At 36.7% G+C, this 21,249-nt stretch overlaps 1 protein-coding gene across 1 annotated transcript in view; it reads left to right on the top strand.

The window, feature by feature from the left end:
* Positions 1 to 21,249, top strand: part of LOC105443950 (amine oxidase [flavin-containing] B-like) — a 39,856-nt gene that overhangs the window by 7,407 nt on the left and 11,200 nt on the right. Inside the window, exons 2-10 of the mRNA XM_030975447.1 lie at positions 5,108 to 5,208; positions 7,201 to 7,295; positions 12,322 to 12,459; positions 13,389 to 13,493; positions 14,149 to 14,344; positions 17,415 to 17,452; positions 17,936 to 17,999; positions 19,073 to 19,161; positions 20,272 to 20,355. Of these exons, the coding sequence (XP_030831307.1) occupies positions 5,157 to 5,208; positions 7,201 to 7,295; positions 12,322 to 12,459; positions 13,389 to 13,493; positions 14,149 to 14,344; positions 17,415 to 17,452; positions 17,936 to 17,999; positions 19,073 to 19,161; positions 20,272 to 20,355 (861 nt within the window). The 5' untranslated portion in view covers positions 5,108 to 5,156. The remainder of the gene's footprint in view (positions 1 to 5,107; positions 5,209 to 7,200; positions 7,296 to 12,321; positions 12,460 to 13,388; positions 13,494 to 14,148; positions 14,345 to 17,414; positions 17,453 to 17,935; positions 18,000 to 19,072; positions 19,162 to 20,271; positions 20,356 to 21,249) is intronic.

The following is a 21,249-nucleotide window of genomic DNA, read 5'->3' on the forward strand; positions in this document are numbered from 1 at the left end:
GTAAGCCGCGCCTAGAACAGCGGCCTGGTTCTTACCTTCCGATTCTACTCGCTTCACGAACGTTCGTGCAAGAGCCGCATCACTCGTGGATGAATATTGTTCGATCACTAGACCTTGTCAAAATATTATAGAGGAAGCGCACTTGCATGATCTTGTTCAAGTTTGATATTTTACAACATAAAATGTGTAGCTGGGTACTGTATCCTTTTTTGAGGCAGTCACACACATCTATGATAAGTACTATCATAGTTCTAGGCCTACCTATTCATTTTACAAAACTGCTCCTGTACCTTATCTGATGACAAGGTAATGCATCCGCCTATTCATACGTGCATGATTTACCTTGTTTCCCAAGCAGTAAACTTGTCTTAAATCTCTACCAAATAGGTGAATGTGAGGATATAAAAAGAAATTAGTGACTGGAAATGTTGCTTTGATATTCTTCATTCAAATGAAAACAGAAAATCCATGAAATATACTCATTTACAACAACAAATCTAAGCTCTGACAAGATAGCATTTACGTAGGGATATCACTGCCATTCACTCTCACTGAGCTCATGAATCCCGTTCGTGACGTCAGGGATAGAGGCCCGACTCTACATGCACTTCCGGGTTTCAGACTTAGATAGTTTGGTAGAGTTTACCCGCATAAATTCACTATTCTAAACTTGTTTTTGTCAGTTGGACACCATTTAGTGTTATTCTGGGGGTTAAAAGCTTTCTATTGATGTAATTATCTCAATATTTGGGATTGTCTCAGAATATCAACTTTAAGCATCACAAAATGTCTCTTCCTCATGGAAACTCTGAAGGGTTCCATCTTCGTCAAAGTTTGCCGAGCTCAGTGAGGTCATTGTTGCCTGATGTCACATTTGGTGAAAATATCTTGTCAAATCTTCATCAACGATTTCCTTGATATCTTGATGAATAAGATTGTTTAGCAAAATTGGTATTTAAGAACACAAAATGTCAAAATTATTAAAAATTAGAATGTCATCGCTTAATAATAGAGATACACGTAGAACCATATCTCAAGGATATTGAGCTGCTTGATAATGGGGCTTTGTAAATTTATGACCTAACTGTTACTTAATAGTAGTATAATTCATGAATCATATAACTTTTATGAGAACGTGCCACATGTACCTCTTTTGAACAAGTCATTTTGATCAATACCAAAATGAATGGGGGGGGGGGGGGACTTGTAAAATGTATGAACTTATGAAGGAACATGTTTATGAGGGAAGTCCACCATTGTGTGTACATGCATGTGTAATTACTCAGATTTGTTTTTTATTCATTCCTCTCACATGATACGCCCCTTATACTCCTCTAATACTCCCCTTATACTCCTCTAATACTCCAGGGGGGTGTTTCACAAAGATCCTAAGTAGAACTTAACTCTAAGTTGGACTTAAAAATTATGGAAAGCCATTAGCATCTTTGAAAATATTTGGTAAAAATATTTTTGAAAGGCATAAAATGTTTATTCAAATCATTCATATTTTCTATCATTAAGGAGATTTCATATTCTTGTTGTGGAATTTATAAAATGTCTAAAATACTTGAATTTCTGCTTTTGAGTATATTTCATTTTAAGGCTCCAATAGCTGTCCATAATTTTTAAGTCAAACTTAGTGTTAAGTTCTACTTAGGATCTTTGTGAAACACCCCCCAGGGCCGGTATTCAATTCAATACTTAAGTACAAAATGTACGCTTTTTACTTACATGTACATGTACAGTACATGTAGTACTTGGTTTAATACTTAGCCTATTTTTGTATTCAATTCAGTCTTTTGGCCAAGTATAATTTTACCCTAAATTTAAGTCAGCTCCCTACCAGACTTGGAGGCCTTGATTGGCAGGTATATGGTTTTCTTACGCAGTATTATAACCTGCGCACAATTATATTAGCGCGCATTTATTGCAACGCATTGATTGCGCATTACTTTTGATTGACCGTGTAATGTCACAATGCTTATTAGCTAGTATTTTACTTAGATTTTGTCTTACATAAGTGTAAGTCTTTAATGCGATTTGAATACGAGATAAGTCAGTTACTTGACTTAGCCAATTTACTTAGTAAACTAGCAGGACCCGCGGAAATCCGCGGGATTCTAGAGGGGGGCGGGGGGTGTAAATAGATATATAGAGACTGTCTAAATTAAAACCACCAAGAACTTTATTTGCCATTCAGGCCATTCAAAAAATATACATGTTTAGCGTCCCCGCCCGCTTCCTTTTTGGGGGCCACCTCCTATATTTTTTTTTTTTTTTAAACAGCTTCCCCGCCCGTTTCCTTTTTGGGGGCCGCCTCCTATTTTTTTTTTTTTGAAATTTTTTTGAATTTTTTTTATTTTTTTAAATTTTTTTATAGAAAAAAAACAGCGTCCCAACCCGCTTCCTTTCTGGGGGCCACCTCTCCTATTTTTTTTTTTTTTTTTGAATTTTTTTTTTGATTTTTTTTTTTTTTTTTTTTTTTTTTTTAAGAAAAAAAACATGAAAAGCACTGCTAAAATGTATTTCTGATTTTAAAAAACGAAAAGAAAAAAATTGTCGGCTGCCATCTTGAAAAATAGCCTGAATGTCAGGGAAAATGTACGGAGCAGCCATTTGAAAGAAAAAAAAAAAAAAAGAAAAAAAAAGGGCCTCGATCCTCCTTCCCATTTTTCAGAAAAAACAGGACGCTAAACATGTTTTTTTTTAAATTTGGCCTTATATAAAAAAAATAAAAAAAACGATCCAACTGTACCGGTAGTTATTCTTTAAGCCACTGGAACTGCGTAGAGTTCCGTAGTGTGGCGTACCGACTACGCAGAAATTAGGCTGCGTATTAATGGGAAAATAGTCCCTGCGTAGGTTATGCGTAGGCTGGCGTACAGGTTTGCTTATATGGTTGCTTACTGTGTGGAAAGCTTTTACTGCTTTGACGATCTGGCGTAGGGTAGCATAGTGTTGCGTAAAAAGGCGTACTTTCTGCGTCAAGTTTCTACGCTGAAAGTACGCGAAAAAAATTAAACATGTTGACTTGTTTTCGTTCATCTTGCGTACCCCTTTCTGTCCCTCAGCATATAGTAACGTAGGCCAGCGTAGTTGGTAGCAACACTACGCAACTCTACGTATTGACCCCACGCCAATTAGTGACCCGCAAGTGTCACAAATAAAGTATTAAAAATATGCTCATCTGACCCTAATTAAACGCCTAAAACCCCCGAGCTTTCGGGGGTTTATGGCCCCTTGAAACCCGTGGACCCCACGCCTATATTGTATATACACTCAACTCGCTGCGATCTGATCTCTCCCCCCCCCCCCCAACTTTGAAGAACGTAACCCCTGAGCTTTTGGGGGTTTATGGCCCCTTGAAACAAATATACACTCAACTCAGGGTTTCAGGTTTCCTTCTTCATAATTGCCTATTTAAAAAAAAAAAACATTTTTCTAGTTCAATAACTAAGTTTTCATGCATTGATTTGATGCAAGAACTGTAACATAATAGACCCTAGATTGTGATTATTTCTGACCATAAATTTCGATAATTATTTTTCAAAGTAAAATTTTCACAAGAAAATCAGACAGTCGTTTAAAAACGTAGACATTAGTAATACTTTTACTAATTCTAAGCTCAGGTTTCGTAAATCTATTCACGAAACTATATTGAAATCGCGGCAATAATGATGCAAACCAACAGATAACAATTTCAAAGTGTCAAATCTCTTCGACTCGAGCTCAGCTCAGCTCTACTCACACACATAACACTCCAGCGTAACTCCACGAAGCTCAAACACAGGCGCCGCAGGCCTCGGACGCCTGCGGTGCCCGGTGCCGGTGTTGGAGATTCCTCGAGTTACTGCACTGTGATGTGTGGTGACTGAAGTTAGCTTGCGACTGAATTGTCAGTCCAATGGTTTTCTTGTCAAAACTTTCCCTTTAGAAAATGATAATCAAAATTGAGTACACATGGCCGTAATAATCACAAAATAAGCTTTGATTTCATACCTCCATTCACGAAAACTATATAAAAATCGCGGCAATCATGATGGAAATAGGTCTCTAAGTTTGGACGTCGACGGGAAGCCCCGTGTATCTCTTGTGCAGCTACTACATGCAAATCCATGCAAAGCACATCCTAGCTACAACAAAGCACATCCTATAGAAAGATGCTTTACTCTCGGTAATCCCGCCCTTTGCATAGAGCATTTAATACGCAACTTAATGTGAGTGGATAGTCATCGGTCGTGTGTCTACGGATGTCATGTTGAATATCCATGAGGTATCTCTGTCGTCACGCATATCCTGCATTATGCATGTCGCGTCTGTTTTCGCCCTGGACGTCGACACGGAGGAGGATTTCGGGCGGAGTATAGCCAATTCGCTAGAGTAGACTCTCCCGCGGACGATGGCACCGGGCACGGGTACCCCGAGGGGAGGGTTCAGGAGGAGATAGCTGCACCAACTTCGGTCGGCGATCTCATTAAAAAACAATAGAATACAAAGGCTCGCCGAGACGTCGCGCCCCCCGCGGAGCCTTAGCGTATTATTATTATAGATTTCTTACTTATGCTAAGTATTGAATTGAATACCAGCCCAGACTCTCATTCGTTCCCAAAGTATGGGCTGTATTGGCTCATACAGTATGAGCCAAGCAGGACCTTTATATGTGAAGGTTAATGAATTAATATTCAAACCTTGGGTTTGCTACGAGTTTATACTTGTACAGTATGATTGATCAAAAACCAAACCAAACGAACTGCTGATCTGCCATATAGTTAAAGTGCAGTAAATATGAATGATAAATCAATCACAATCATTTCAGGATGCCAGTTTTCAGGCAATAGCCTGAATTCAGGCCCTGGGGAGTTATTTTCAGACCATAATTTAGGCTGTTTTGTGTGCAAAATAGCTCATTCTAGGTGATTGTCAGGCCCTCTGATCAATTCTAACTGGCATCCCTGTCATTTGTAAATGCAGAGTACATACCGTATGCGTGTACATGTATGAAATGTCTAGATATTCCTGTCTGAACAGTTGGTAGGAGTTAGAATGTATAATGCTGATTTCACATGGCTGAGATTGTGTTTTTTCTTCTCATATCTTCCCTTTCTAGCTAGCAGCACCTGATATTTTTCGCGGTGAGAGATTGATGAGAACTCCAGATGGGTTCTGAGAGAGTCAGGGATGTCATTATTGTAGGAGCTGGGATCAGCGGTAAGACATTGCCTTCTATCTTAAACCCGTTGCCTACCGGAACTGAGTGGATCCTGTGTTGATCCTATGAGGAATATAAGAACTGAGTAGTCCATGGGTTCACCCCTTTTCAAATTTTTGAAAGCCTTCAAGAAGTAATTAGTTTGAATCATTTTTTTTCACCTTTTTTGTAGAAGGTGATATACATAATGATAGATGTACACGTACATATGGAGCAGTCGCTTTGGGGATATGACATAACCTTTAAAAACAATATGTCCTTTTGCAAGGCATTGATCTACATTTGCCACTTCATATCCAGGAGAGAAATGTGGACCTGGAAGTATGAAGAAAGCACTTGTGTTCAAGTTCAAGTTTTATTTCTATTTTCAACAAGAAAAACACAAATTATGTCCAATAAATACATGTACATAAATTACAAACACCATTTTACAAAGTATACAAAAGCATTATACAAGTGTACTGTACATGTTATTTTTATTTGCATAACAAAAGGTATTATTTATATAATTCATAATTTAGTTACAAGGAATTATACGATTATCATATTATACAATCTAAATCAATTAGTAATTGCCATATGCCTTCACTGTAACCAGATGGTAGGAGAACTCCCCACTAATGGTACACAAATGTGCTTAAAGATGAAGTTGAGTTCTGGTCATGCGATTGCATTGTGAAAGAAACGGTGTGGAATCGATCAGAAAAGATTGATCATCAAGCATATAAGAATTTGTGTGTATTACAAAGTTCTGGAATGATCAAAATGATCAGAAGTTTGGCCAAGTCTTGGTAAAGTTACAAACACTGTACACAGAAAGATGTATATGGGACTACACAAACACGTGGCGTAAAAATCCTACCCCCCCCCCCCCCGAGTTTTACGATGTTATTTACATATTTGGAATACAGTATGAAGGCATTTGAAGAGCCATGCTTTTCAGGGAACATGTCTTATCTGATGTTCTTCCACACTTCCACACTTGCATACATGATAACGCTCACAAATTATTTTTCACCTCTTCCCAGAACTCAACCTTCTCTTTATTAAGTGATTCTAACGACCAGGGTAATAATTTCTATAAAGCACTTAGAAACAGCATTTTGTATTAAGAGCCACATGTATATCAATGCTGTTATTTATTATTATGAGATAATGAAGCGGATCCTATTAAATGATATATTTTGCCTAGCACATCATTTTAGTAATGACAATTCATTGGTAAATACTAATGAAAATTCATTAACACATCATGTTATAAAGCATCATTTTATAAAACAAATAATACACATAATTTTGTTCGGGCATTAGTAAAATTACCCAAACTCTGTACCTTCAAAACAGTCCAAACACCTGAGGCGATATGTATATCGTATTATGAGGCTTGAACAGCATACTGGTAGCAAGATATATGTAACATTTCTGAATCAAAGGTGTTTATTTTCTCACAAGCTAGAACAAAACGAGACATAAATCTTAGAAACCTATTCTAATTATCATGTACATGTACATGTAGGCACGCTTTTAAAGATTTTTTTGCAGTGAATTTCTACATTGTACAGTGTAACAAAACAAAAATTTGGTATCAAAGAGAGGAATGTAACTAAAATTTTCTCCATTTCATTTAATTTCATTTTATTCTTACCCAAATTGTCTTGTGCAGAAGTCATCTTTTATTTATTGCAAAAATGATTTATCAGTCTAATGGCTCAAAGAAATCAAGTGTTGTCTTGTTTCTTCAGAAATTATCAGATTTCTGTTGATATCCCAGAAAAATTTACAAAGTGAAAGGTAAAATGAGAAATTTGTTGAAACTTTAATTATCAACTCTCTGAAGGGGATCAAATACCAAGACATTCCCAAAATAGAATATGCCATGCTATTAAAGTACATAGATCCTGTAATATATACATGTACTCTATATTAAAAGTACATTGTTTCTGTAATCCATACCCCCACTGTAACCTGAACCATACATCATCTTTTTAAAGGTCTATCAGCTGCCAAGCTCTTACATGAATCTGGCCAAGATGTACTGGTACTGGAGGCCAATGATCGAGTCGGAGGGCGTACATGCAATTTCTATGTAAGTGGAGAGTACCAATGTTAAGAATCTGAGGAATATTGAGGTATAAAATGTGATTTTCGATGTGAGACTCATCTTCTATGATAGACACTGTAACATGAATTCTCATGCACCATTGTCAGGAGGGTTTATTAGATAACATGAAATACATAAACAGCATGCGCCTCAGTTGAATTATTGTTTCATTGAATTGTTACAACTCTCTTCGCCTTTAATATGAGCTAACATTCACAACATAACAGTAATATGAGTGACTCGGCAAAGAAAAGAAAGAGGAAAGGAAGGGATCGATGGTACCAGACAAATCATAAACCAAATAATAACCTGCAAATTGCAAAAACCTCCTCTTTTTTTTTTCCTTTAGATGTTTTTTTTTTTGAGTGACGAACTATAAGATCGAACTAAACATGTGATAATTTTTTTCCCTCACCTTATTGTCCCTCGCCCCAACCGGCCCCACTGGCCCCACCTTGTTTTAAAAACTTCAGAACAAAATCCTGGATATCCCCAATCATTTGCAACCAACTGATAAATTAATACACTGTATGTAGACAAAACCCTGTCTGCTCATTGGACGACACCTGTGAATTGTTCAAATAATACAAAGCGGGATCATGGAGATGAAAAAAATGATGAGCTGGCAACTTGTTTCTCAAATCAGTATGCAACTATGTATGCATGTCAAATTTAATTTAAAGGTACTATGTCCCATTTGCAGGCCAAAAAAATGAAAAAGTTAAATTCCAACTGCATTTGAAAGATAATAATCATTTAGAACTTCCCTAAAAAAAGTGGGTCTTGAAAATGTCTTCAAGTGGGAAAATAATGACTATTAGTTGTCAAATCGACTTTAGGGCTATAGAGCCCAAAAGTAATAGTCTCGATTTTCAGACAATTGTACCGAATGGTCATACATGTTCGTTTTATGCTGCGCAAAGATTCAATCAGTTTAATCTTGGCCATCACAAGAAGTGGGTTATTATTGTAGACAAATGCTCATGTACCCTTTACAACTCTTTTCATGTATGTTATTACCAAAGAAGAAAAAAAGCCAGTCAGTCACTCAATAGTGTCTGACAGTGAAGTCTAGCAAGTAAACAGGTTTCCTTGCATAATTTGAATATGAGGACACTGCTAACGTTTAAATTTCACAGATAGGACATATATGACATATTCATAATTCCTGCAAAGTTCTACAGCATTTGAGGTTGGCTGCAAAAGGGACATAGTTACCTTTAATGCTGTTACATGTGATCCAACCTTGTACCCTGTAACCATCAATCTTTATTGATTTGTGAACTGTGCTTGTTCATCTGGAATCGATGAAATTACTGTGAGATTCACAGCTCAAGGTCATGGTGAATGTCAAAAGATGCTGGCTGTAATAACACCAATGTCCCGGGGAGATGCACACTTGTGTAAACAGCTAGAAGTCATTACATGCATCTTGAAAATTGAATAGGAATATATATTATTGTCACAGGAACTGCTATAGGAATGGATGATTGTCATTTGAGATTCGTTGGGTGTGTGGTATATTTTCACTGTTCTCTGATTGTCTGTTTTGTTTTCTCTCTCTCTCTTTCTCTCTCTCTCTCTCTCTCTCTCTCTCTCTTTCTCTCATACATGTACAATTGTTTATACAGTGCGTCCCAGAAAAAAAAAAAAAGGAGAATTATTGATCAATGTTTTATCATAACTTAATCACAATTATGATAAATAAATGATACATAATTATTTGTAAAGCTTAGATCCTCCTCTTTCATTTGATGCTACTCATATGATGCATATTTCCCCTTTAAGCAAGAAAAAACATCATGCCAGTTTTCAAAAACAACAGCGTAAAAGCATCCACTAACAAGCTGTTGATGGACTGGTTCACCATTTTGTTCACTTTTTAACATTTTCCATCTTTGATTGGCCATATTATTCCTTCCTACATGGATCTTCTTCAGCTAAAAAAAACATCCCTGGAAGTGACCGCACATGTATACATTTAATGTACACTGTGGGTGACCCAGTTCGGAAAATTGATTTTCTCTGTCTCTCATTGTGTTAAATTTGAGCCAACAGCCTTTCAACGACAATAATGTTATCCCTTCTTCTTGTTGTTATTAAAAAGAGTTAAATATTGTCACACAAATGCACCAACATCCACTAGGGCCATCCGATATAAAGCTTACATGAAAGTAATTAAATACATAAGCAGTACTGCTGGCTTCATTAATCATCAAGAAGATTTGAATAACACATGAATGCAGCAGAATAAACTACTATACAGGTAAATGAGAGGGCATATAAAACAAAAAGTCACTGTTCAAATCAAATATTGAATCAGTCTCGTGATGTCCATGGTTCTATGATTTCTGCAGAGAATAATCATTAGGACAAATGTACAGGTCAAAGTACAAGTACAATGTACTTAAATGTGTCTTTTCCTTGTGTGTTTCCAGCTCGTTATCCATATATCCAGAACTTTGGATTGGATTGGAACCAAGCAAATATCTAGGGGACTGACTAGAAGGGGGGTGGGGGGGGGGGGGGGATCCATCTCTTCAAAAGATGATTTGTGTACAGCTTCAGGTAGTACAAGCCTGTATTTCACGAACAAATGTAGCTTCATTCATACAACTAATAAATTTATATTCATCCATTTTTAATCCAACCCATTAACAAAAATCATTTTCATCTTCATGAACAATTTTGAATTTTCAGGATACAGTATAAAATCAACCCAAAGACCATATCCAACAAAGATAAATCTCCAAGTGGAATACTAAAAAGAAGTTCTTTCTTGATAACTGCCAACTGTACACATTTTCCTTCAGATTTATTGAGAGAAAAAATGTGCACAAATTAGACACATTCAATGCAACTTGAAATATATCTTTATCTTTTACAATAACCTACCAATAATCAAATAGTTTGATACTGCCAGTATGAACTGCATGCTTCCTGACCTGCTTGTACATGTATGTACGGCTATGTACGTTTGCTTTACATGATAGAAAAGTCAGGCCTGATAATTACCCGATTTAAATCAGTTTCCCGATTTAAAAAAAAATTGTTACAGATTTTTCCCTGATTTGTTTTTTTCTTCCCTATTTTTTTTAATGATTATTATTATTATTTTTTTTAATCATTTTTTTTTCTTTCCAATTTTTTCCCAATTTTTCCCTTATTTTTTCTATTCTTCCCTATTTTTCCCAATTTTTTTACCAAAAAAGGGGGAATGTTGTTCGATGGCATTTTTACCTGCATATTCCCTTCTTCTTTTTTTTTTTTACTCAAGGGGGCGTGGTAGAGGGAAAAAAAACCCTATTTTTATTTAGTGCTCACTATCACCCCTGAAAAGTGTGCACTAAAGATTGGGTAAGGGAAATATATCAGTAAGTTGACTATTAGGTTGTTCTCATCAAGAGTACATAATTATGATGCCCTGCATTTTATATAAAGTGCACCTGTCCATGAAGCTATTATCTGTGGAGTGTGACATGCACAAAAAGTACCAGTATAAGAATTAGGTGGTTATTAAAGTGCTCTTGACTATGACACTACAGTAGGCCTGTCTTCATCAGCTCAAGTTTGCCAAATAACCCACTATTTTCAGATTCGGGATATTATCCCTAAACTCGAAATCGTCTTCACCAGACCGATACGCTCATCACAAACTAGCTTGGACGGTGCGCAAATTAGCCTGCTATTTCCCAAATAGCCGGATATTTTGGAAACAATTAAGACCAATATTTCTCAGGATATTTTTCTTGACCAAATATTCCCCTAATTGCAACTGCGGGCTGATGAAGGCGCAAATTAACTGGCTAATTTGCCAATGGGACTGTTAAAATAGCAGGATTTTGGCAAACTCGAGCTAATGAAGACAGGCCTACTGTGAAGGTCAATAACCACAGATGATTGATTGGTCAGACTTGGCACTCTGCACTAATCTTGGATTTTGGTGGAGAGGAAGAATGAATGGATTACCCCGATGGGTCTCTCTGTGTTAACCATGGGCGCGTTCATGCTTGATTTTGACGGCCAGAATCAGGCATCTGTTACGCGTTTAGTTTAAAACACGGTTGCGTCTTAGCTCACTTTTGTAGAATCACCGAAAAACGGCGATCACGATCGCCGATCGTAAACTCACAAAAAGATGCGTTTACAATTTGTAAACGCGTTTAAATGGGGTCAACGCACTGACCTCTAGTGGGTCTACGTAGCATGCACAGTGAAGGTTTGCGAATCCAGCTGGAAGACCAATTAAGGCCACACACTGAGAATTGCCTGGGGGAGCCAGAGAAGTAAGCATGAACACTACATCGTGGAACTGCGATCACGATGAGCGTTTACGATGAGCGTTTCAGATCGCTCATTCTGCCTTCAAAATTTAAGCATGAACGCAGCCAATGTCCACCGTACCTCCCTGCAAATTTCCAATCCCAGTTAAAATGTTACGAATCTGGCCGGTTCTTCATATTATATTCCCTAACATTGATTCAAGCCGCCGAAGATAGCGTTATTGAAAACAATCTCATATAACGTTCACCAGCCCAGTATGGCGTCCTAATTTAATGATCACAGTCAATTTTTAACACTCTCCCAAATTCCTGTCTTCAACCCTGGACAAAACAATGTATCTGTCCCTTGCTCTATTTAAACACTGCCATTTCTAAATGGTCTGGCTACATGTAAGGCACTTGCTCTGAGGAGATTTTTGTTTGTTTGAGGATTGTTTTACTTTGACCCGACTGCAAAGAAATCCTGTATATGCTTGTTAGTATTAAAGCAACCATATATACATGTATATATCAAAGATAACACTTTTTCTAACATTATTCTTTGGCAATATACAAACCCGAGCAAATGCCACTGGAGTAAAGGTTTTTTCACCCTCGGTACTGAAATACTTTTGAATATTTGTTTGCAGTAATTGTCTAAAATTCAAATATATTTGTTGTCATTCTAAGGTGAATGTGGATGAAATACAATGTATATCTGTTTATATTTTTCTTCTTGACATTATTAGGACAAGGCCATAGACTACACGGATATAGGCGGGGCTTACATGGGACCAACTCAGGATCGCGTCTACAGACTATCTCAAGAATTGGGTGTGGACAACTTCCGTTGCTTTGATGAAGGCACAGCCATTGCATACAACCGGGTAAAGAGGAAATCATATGCATTACTACATGTATCGTTGTTTGAGCTATCAAGTTTGAAGAACGTATTTAAATAAACAGTTTAGCAAATGATTTTTAGCATAAAGAATTACATTATATACATGTATTTCTAGACAAAACATGATTTCTGCAAAATGTTTTCACAGAGATGAGCCATTTATACCCATAACGATATCAATTATATCAGTCATAAAGGGATATCCCTGATAGGTACATCGGTAGCCTTTTATCACGATGGTCCTTACTACTTCACTATAAATTGTGGTTGTGAATACATCTGTACCCCTGTGATTGGCAGATAGCAAGATAAAACTAGAAGTCTGTAGATTTCCATAGTCCTTAATAAAAATCCAAACATGAATTAACATATCTCACTTATTTTAACGAATTGAGTTGGTAGACAGTCATGCACTGTATATTCATGATTATGTTTGCTGTTGGGAAACCACAAGCAAACCTGCCCAAATGTGTGGTAGTAGCAGTTTGCCTTTTCTGCATGAAGTGACAATCCTGATCAGTTCTACTGGGAACTGAATACACGGGTTTTATTACAGTTTTTTTCACAGAAAATCGAAGAAAGGCAGTATTTTGAGTCGGAAAACTTCAATCCCAGTTCACAATTGGCTTTAGGCAGTCCTCAGTAAATTTAAAACAATGAGTGGCAATCATTATTCAGCGCATATTCAACATTCTCATAGTCACAGTGAAGGCATGGGTCCACATGATGAAAAGCTAATAAAATGGTGGCTCTGCAAAGAACACATGTATGATACTAATCCAATTGATGAGAGTAGAAATCAGAGTATGGGAAATCTTTCCCTAGCATGCTCTTAAACTGAAGTTTTCCTTTTTTTTTTTACGGTATCTCTGTATGTTGACATGTATTTGTCATTTTTTAATGAAAAAACAGGGTAGATGGCGCACGTTGACAGGTCTATATCCTGACACATGGAACCCCTTCGTTAACATGGACCTCAACCATTTCTGGCACTTAGTTGATGAGATGGGGAATAAGGTAAGAATTGGTTCTCACATTACAACCTTCTCAGTCCCACCAACCCATCTACAAGTTGGTAGTGATGGGTATGAGGTCTTTATACATGGAATTGGTTTATACACGTAGAGTGAAACATGTTCAGAATGATCAAACATATCCCCTGGGGGGTGTTTCACAAAGATCCTAAGTTGAACTTATCTCAATTAGTTGGACTTGAAAAATATGGAAAGCCATTAGCATCTTTGAAAATATTTTGTAAAAGTAATTTTGAAAGGCATTCATTGTTTATTGAAATCATTCATATTTTCTATCATCAAGGAGATTTCATGTTCTGGATGTGGAATTAATAAAAAGTCTAAAATACTTGAATTTCTGCTTTTGAATATATTTCATTTAAAGACTCCAATGGCTGTCCATAATTTTTAAGTCCAACTTAGAGTTAAGTTCTACTTAGGATCTTTGTGAAACACCCCCCTGGAGTATTAAACTTGAACGAGAACAGCAAAGGACAATACCACTGAGGACACATTTCCCCAAAGGCAATTTTCTTCAAGGACAACTACATGTAACTGTTAACAACTATCGTTAATATAAGTCGAATCTATGATAATAGTGAATCCCAGATGATTGAATCTTTAATTAGCTTTTTACTCTATACTTGTAATCTGTTCAGATTCCAATGGATCATCCTTGGGACTTTCCTGAAGCGGAGGAATGGGACAGTATGACGGTCAAGGAATGGGCCGAGAAGACATTCTGGTTTCAACTGACCAGAGACTTCATTGCTGTCCAGAGTGCTCTTGGGTTCTGTGCTGAGGATAAGGACATGTCTCTCCTGTACTTCCTCTGGTATATCAAAGGAGGCTGTGGTAAGTTTGCTTGGGTGAGCTGGATTGAACTAGATTGATCTAGATTGAACCGGATTGAACTGGATTGAACTGGATTGGGCTAGAGTGAATCTTACTTTATTCTTGTAGGTAATAGCATACAGGTGCATGTAATAGCTGGATAAAATAGATATGAAGTAGACTAGTTCAAGCTGGATTGAATCTGATCTATTTTGGGGGCATTAGCTTAGTAAACCGGATTGAACTAGATTATACTGATTTAAAAAGGTAAAGACCAGTTCTGGTCATGCGATTGCATTGTGAAAGAAACGTTGTGGAATCGATCAGAAAAATTGATCTTTTAGCATATATATATATATATATATCAATCAGTAGGCAGTTTCCCAGCAAAATTTGTATCATCACGTTGTCACGTGAGTGACTTTTTAAAAATTTGTATTACTGCTACGGACACACAGAATAAAGGGAAATAAAGCTTGTTAAAATAAAGTTAAATTGTAACGTTTAATTTCCAATCATTTTTCCTGTTTCACACACTTTGTTTTGGCTTAAGTAAAAATACAGTAGGTAATTAAACTTATCTTTAACAAAATAATTCTGGATGGGTAGTTTCCCGTCTGACATCGATGCCGGTCACAGCTCGTCTCGTCCACTTGGCCCTGGCCTCCGCAGACGGCGTCTTTGCTCCACTTGGCCCCATTTCCCTACCTAAAGTAGAAAACTCTTTAATTTGCTTGGAACTAACCATAGCAACTAAACATCGATTCCAAAACTACAAAAACCTAGGCTTTAACACCGGCAACAAATGCCAAACCCCTTTGTGACTTTTCGACAAGCACACTAGAATGTATCTCCCAATGAGCATACAATTAATTCAACCATGCGAAACACCGGTCCGCTCACACCAGACAATTAACCCCTAGTGCCTTCTAACAAGCACACTAGAATTTCTCCTAACGAGAACACAAAATTCAACCATGCGAAAACACCGGTCAACTTCACAACATGAACATTCAAAGCCTATAGTAGTTCAAACCTGGAATCTCTAATCAAGCCAAATACCATGAACAATGCACAACCCGCCTAAGTACTACCCTAGTCTATAGGCGTTACCAAGGGCTTAACCTTGGGGAGAATCCACTATAAAACTCTTGACATTATTGCTTTTATCAACCTAGCATTGATAATTTCTTTTAACCTGTATTTCAACCCCAAACATCAATTACACATCAAATTCGTATGCGGGGAAAAGAGGGGGAGAAATATCTAATTCCCTTTTTGGAATTATTTATCAATAGCAAGGTCTCGGTGGGACCTCCAAATTGTCACGTGAGTGACTTTTTTATATTTTTTATTACTGCTACGGACACACAGAATAAAGGGAAATAAAGCTTGTTAAAATAAAGTTAAATTGTAACGTTTAATTTCCAATCATTTTTCCTGTTTCACACACTTTGTTTTGGCTTAAGTAAAAGTACAGTAGGTATAAATTAAACTTATCTTTAACAAAATAATTCTGGATGGATAGTTTCCCGTCTGACATCGATGCCGGTCACAGCTTGTCTTGTCCACTTGGCCCTGGCCTCCGCAGACGGCGTCTTTGCTCCACTTGGCCCTGGTAGTCGCCCCGGATTCTTGACCTCCGCAGACTGAGATACGATGGTGTGCGTCCCGATCCCAGACAAGAGCTAGCCCCCGACGAAAGCTATGGAGAACCGGGTGGCAGTTGAGCTAGCCTCTCGTCCCGACATGGAATTACCCTCAGATATTGACTTTAATTGCCGACTTCTAACATGACGTTCAGTCTATTATAGCTTAGGTGGTTCTCCTCGATTGCAGAAAATCCACCTCTTAATATACCCTACGGTTACTAAGTAAATTCTAAAAACATGACTACAAATATTTGGAGAGGAAATCATCTTACAAAGGAAAATACTTGTATTGAAAAGAGGCTTCCTAAATGTGTGCCAAACAACAGATAAAACATGTACACGTACCGGAGTGTTGGCTCAGTCAGTAGAGCGTCCGCCTCACAACCGGGAGGTCGTGGGTTCGAACCCCGGCCGCGTCATACCAAAAGACGTTAAAAGATGGGAGTTGTTGCTACCTTGTTTGGCGTTCAACAATAAGGGATAGAGCAACGTCGATCTGGCGCTGCTCAGTGGCTGCCGGGCTCACGATCAATTGGGCAAAAAGAATTTCCGTTTCGGTTTAATAAAATTTGGAGTGGACTATTAGGCTATTATTATATTATTATATATTATAAATAAATTTCTTTCCTGACACACGTATTAGTCAAAACATATTCTTTCACATGATTGCTAATAAGAGCTTCTTTTTCATTTTTTGAGAGGGGGGCGTTTCCAAAACTGGTCTTTACCTTTAAAGAGAAGGTTGAGTTCTGGGAAGAGGTGAAAAATAATTTGTGAGCGTTATCATTCTTATAATGCAAGTGTGGAAGAACATCAGATAAAACATGTTCCCTGAAAAGCATGGCTCTTCAAATGCCTTCATATTCTAAATATGTCATGTAACATCGTAAAAATCCGGGTAGGATTTTTACGCCACGTGTTCGTGTAGTCCCATATACATTTTTCTGTGTACAGTGTTTGTAACTTTGCCAAGATTTGGCCAAATTTCTTATCATTTTGATGATTCCAGAACCTTGCAATACACACAAATTCTTATATGCTAGATGCATGATCAACCTTTTCTGGTCGATTCCGCACCGTTTCTTTCACAATGCAATCGCATGACCAGAACTCGACTTCTTCTTTAAGCTTGATTGCTTAGGTAATTTAACTGATTTATTCTCCTAGATGTGTTAGCTTGTTTAACGAGGCTATAATCACTGCCTTGTGCTGAATTGTACAATACTAATTAGTTTACATTTGATTGAATGAAAGTCTATTGCCTTGGATCTAGTTGGTTTAGGGCTGAACATTCTGAATGATGCTGAATGAAATTTGCTGAAAATGCTTTTGGAATATCTTCCTTTGGGCTTCTGCTTGCATTATTTGTTTCTTTGTCATTTACAAACTATTGCTCCTTCCCCTTTTTATTTACTTTTATCCATTTCAATTGTCAACAGGTTATTTGAGATTTTCAGCAACAGAGAATGGTGCTCAGGTATGTGTACCGGTATATCTATAAAAAGTAAAACTGATGAGACAAGTAGAGAGTTAGTTCCTTCTTCACAATCAGTATTAAAACAATTGTTAAATAAATAATTTTCAATGTTGCATCACTCTTCGGTAACTTCATAAGTGTTTACACATTGTGTGTTAATCTATATACCTCTATCCGTTTAACTCTCTGAACTAGGCTTGTAGCTATAGAAAAAACTGATTAGATATGTTTTCTTTTTCATTCTTTTAGTATAGTGTCATATGTTAGTGCCGTAAAATAACGTAGGAGATTTCAAACATTGCCAAGCAGGAATTAAATTTACAATCATTCAAAAGTTTTGATTTGATGACCTATTGACCTATTGATGCTATGCCATTTTAGCAGTGTCACAAGCAAAATCCTGAATATTTGCTCTACCATCTCTAAAGTATTCGAGCCACTCAGAAATAGTAACAAAGATTTTGTATGTTTATTTCTTTCCAGGAAAGGAAGTTTGTTGGAGGCAGTCACAGAATCAGTCTCACAATGGCAGAACGGCTCGGTGAAGGTAAGGATGAGAGAGTTCTCATTAGGCCTGTCCTCATCAGCTCGAGTTTGCCACATAACCCACTATTTTCAGACTCGGGATATTATCCGAAGCTCAACATTGCGTCTTCACCAGACCGATACGCTCATCACGAACTAGCTCGGACGGGCGCAAATTAGCCCGCTATTTCCCAAATAGCGGGATATTTTGGAAACAAGACCAAGACTTCTCAGGATATTTTCTCGACCAAATATCCCGCTAATTTCAACCGCGGGCTGATGAAGAATAATTTGTGATCGGGATAGTTAAAATAGCAGGTTATTTGGCAAACTCGAGCTGGTGAAGACAGGTCTATAGTTGAGTGGTTTACCGTACTCATTACTGCAGATGCAAAGGTCGCGGATCCAAGACCCATGAGGCACTAGCGTCCTTTTGCAAGATTATTAATCTACACTTGCCACTCTCCACCCAGATGTAAAACTGGTACCTGGTAGGAAAGAATTGAGTGAATACTTTGAGTTACACATGTAAATGATCCAGTTCTAGATGTATTGAACAATATGCTTTAATGTTATATAAGTTATCGGCTACAACTTACATTTTCAGATTATTTCTCAGTTGCTTACCATCCCTTTCAAACCGGCAGGGAAAATGATGTAGAATCCAATAATAACAGAGTATGAACTCAAGAAGAGCACTATTAAGTATACTATTACAGAACAATCATTCTCCACCATTGAATTTCCACTCAGATGATTTATTCAAATATTACATTTTTTTTCTTTTTCTTAGATATTGTATTTATTATAAATTGTAAATTGTTAATACTATGGCAAGTAATTGCAAAGATCTTATGTTACAAATCCTAGATTACTGTAGCATTATGATATTTTGTTCATTGATTTTCCCAAAATCTGTCTGTATTGTTTTTTGAACTTATACTGCATGGCATGAGTTTTATGAATAAATGATTAAAAAAAATCAACTTAGTGTAAACAAAAGACACAGACTGAAATAACTTAATATTACTGTACATGTATATTTGACTTTGTTGATATGACTTTATTCAATCAGTGATTTTTTTATTTTTGTAGAACGAGTCTTGTTGAGTAAACCAGTGGCTCATATAGCCCAGGACGCAGAGTGTGTAACAGTTACTACGGCAACAGGCGATATCTACAAGGTGATTATCATTCATACATGTGATGTGTATATGGTATAAATAATTGACTTGACTTGTTTCTGCAGTAAGCCAGCTCATAGATACAATCTGCGCATGGATGGATAAATGTTATCTGTACCAAAATTGTGAAATCCATCGAGAGGAGTAATGGATTCATGCTCATGAAAGTTGTGTAATCGTTATTCATATGTTCACTAAGTGATGGTACATTCTTTGATACACAGGTGGAAGTATTATTCTCAAGAGGGCAAACAATAGGTATTCATGAAGCACCTCTAGTCACTTTGGCAGTAATTATTTTAAAATGTGCAAAGTGGGATGTCTCCATGTGCAAAAGATCTATGGAAATTTAGGGACATTTGTACCATATCCTATCTATGAACTGGTCTATTTAGGCAGTTTTTTAAAGTAATATTCATCATATACAATATGAAAGTCAGCAAAATGTAGACTGTATGATTATGTATCAAGTCTTTGTAATTTCACAAATATTCCAGAGTTGTAATAAATGATGAAATTTTCAGAACCTTTCATTTCCTGAGTAATGTTAATTTTTAAGAATTTAAAGAACATTAAATTTAAAGATAATCATTAAAAGTAGAAGAAATGGTTTGACTAGTCATCAAATGCTCATTTATTAATATACATTTTTATTTTCTTCAATGTTTTTGCTTTATCTAGAATTCCTAATAATCATCAGCTCATAAGTACATCCAAAATGTTGAGATGCAATGAATTTCTTTCATTTTGGAACTTAGCTTTTGAATTTGCTGGTAATCCCATTATATATTTCATTCTGTTTTGGGACCTTGCTCTAACAAGCCCAGCTTCTATAGGTCTCCTCTTTCTTTCATGTTCAGAACATGATCTTAGAGAAGTGACTTTTTATAGAATTTCTTTAGTTAATAACAAGAGTTGTATGTTGAATATTACTATTGCACTTCAAATTATGTTAGTTATTCCTGTTACTACTTTTTTTGAAATCCTATAAACAGATGTTTGTGAAAGAAAAAATAAAATGAAGTAAATGAACTGAATTGAGCGTAATATAGTGTTTGATGCAGGGCATGGGATGGTATTAATTATATTTTTTTTATCCTTTTATTTCAGGCCAAGTATATAATAGCAGCTCTTCCTCCTGCCATGCACAATAAGATTGCATTCACTCCTAATCTACCATCACTCAGACATCAGGTAAGCTTCAAACATCCCGTATCTTTAGTAATGACACATCCATGGATGAGTTTGACACCAGGGAGTGTTTCGCAAAGACTCAGATCGACTTTAAAGATAAAGACTAGTTATGGTCATATGATTGCATTGTGAAATAAAGGTTGTGGAATCGATCAGAAAAGGTTGATCATCTAGCATATAAGAATTGGTGTGAACTGCAAGGTTCTGGAATCATCAAAATGATAAAAAATTTGGCCCCTATACAACTAATGGCAAAATATTGGTCATATTGGATTGGTCTTGAGTTGTTTTGGCAGAGTGACTGATGTAACAGTTGAATACTTTACTTTCTTAGTTTTTGTCTCGCCTGCGTAGCAAAAAGCGAGACATAGGCGCCGCTTTTCCGGTGACGGCGACGACGGCGACGGCGGCGTCAACATCAAAAACTTAACCTAAGGTTAAGTTTTTGAAATTTTGATATAATTTTAAAAGTATAAGTTCTTAGTCAATGAAACTTTGACTATAGGGTAATCAAGTATCCCCAATCATGTGAGTAGAATTTCCGATCACAAAGTCAAGGTCAAAGGTCATTTCAGGTCAACAGACTTGGACTATGTTGTAGCATCATCATCGAAAACTTAACTTAATGTTAAGTTTTTGAATTTTTGATATAATTTTGAAAGTATAAGTTCTTAGTCAATGAAACTTGGACTATAGGGTTATCAAGTCGCCCCAATTATGTGAGTAGAATTTCAGGTCACTAAGTTAAGGTCAAAGGTCATTTAAGGTCAACAAACTTAGACTTTGTTGTGGCATCAACATCAAGATTTTCAAAATGCTTCTTCTTCGTTATTTTTCAACCGATTTTGATTCTGATTGTTTCATATGATAGAGCCAGGAAAGGGATTTATAATT

This window comes from Strongylocentrotus purpuratus, unplaced genomic scaffold, assembly GCF_000002235.5.
Source record: "Strongylocentrotus purpuratus isolate Spur 01 unplaced genomic scaffold, Spur_5.0 spur5_scaffold_8, whole genome shotgun sequence".
Lineage (NCBI taxonomy): Eukaryota > Metazoa > Echinodermata > Echinoidea > Camarodonta > Strongylocentrotidae > Strongylocentrotus > Strongylocentrotus purpuratus.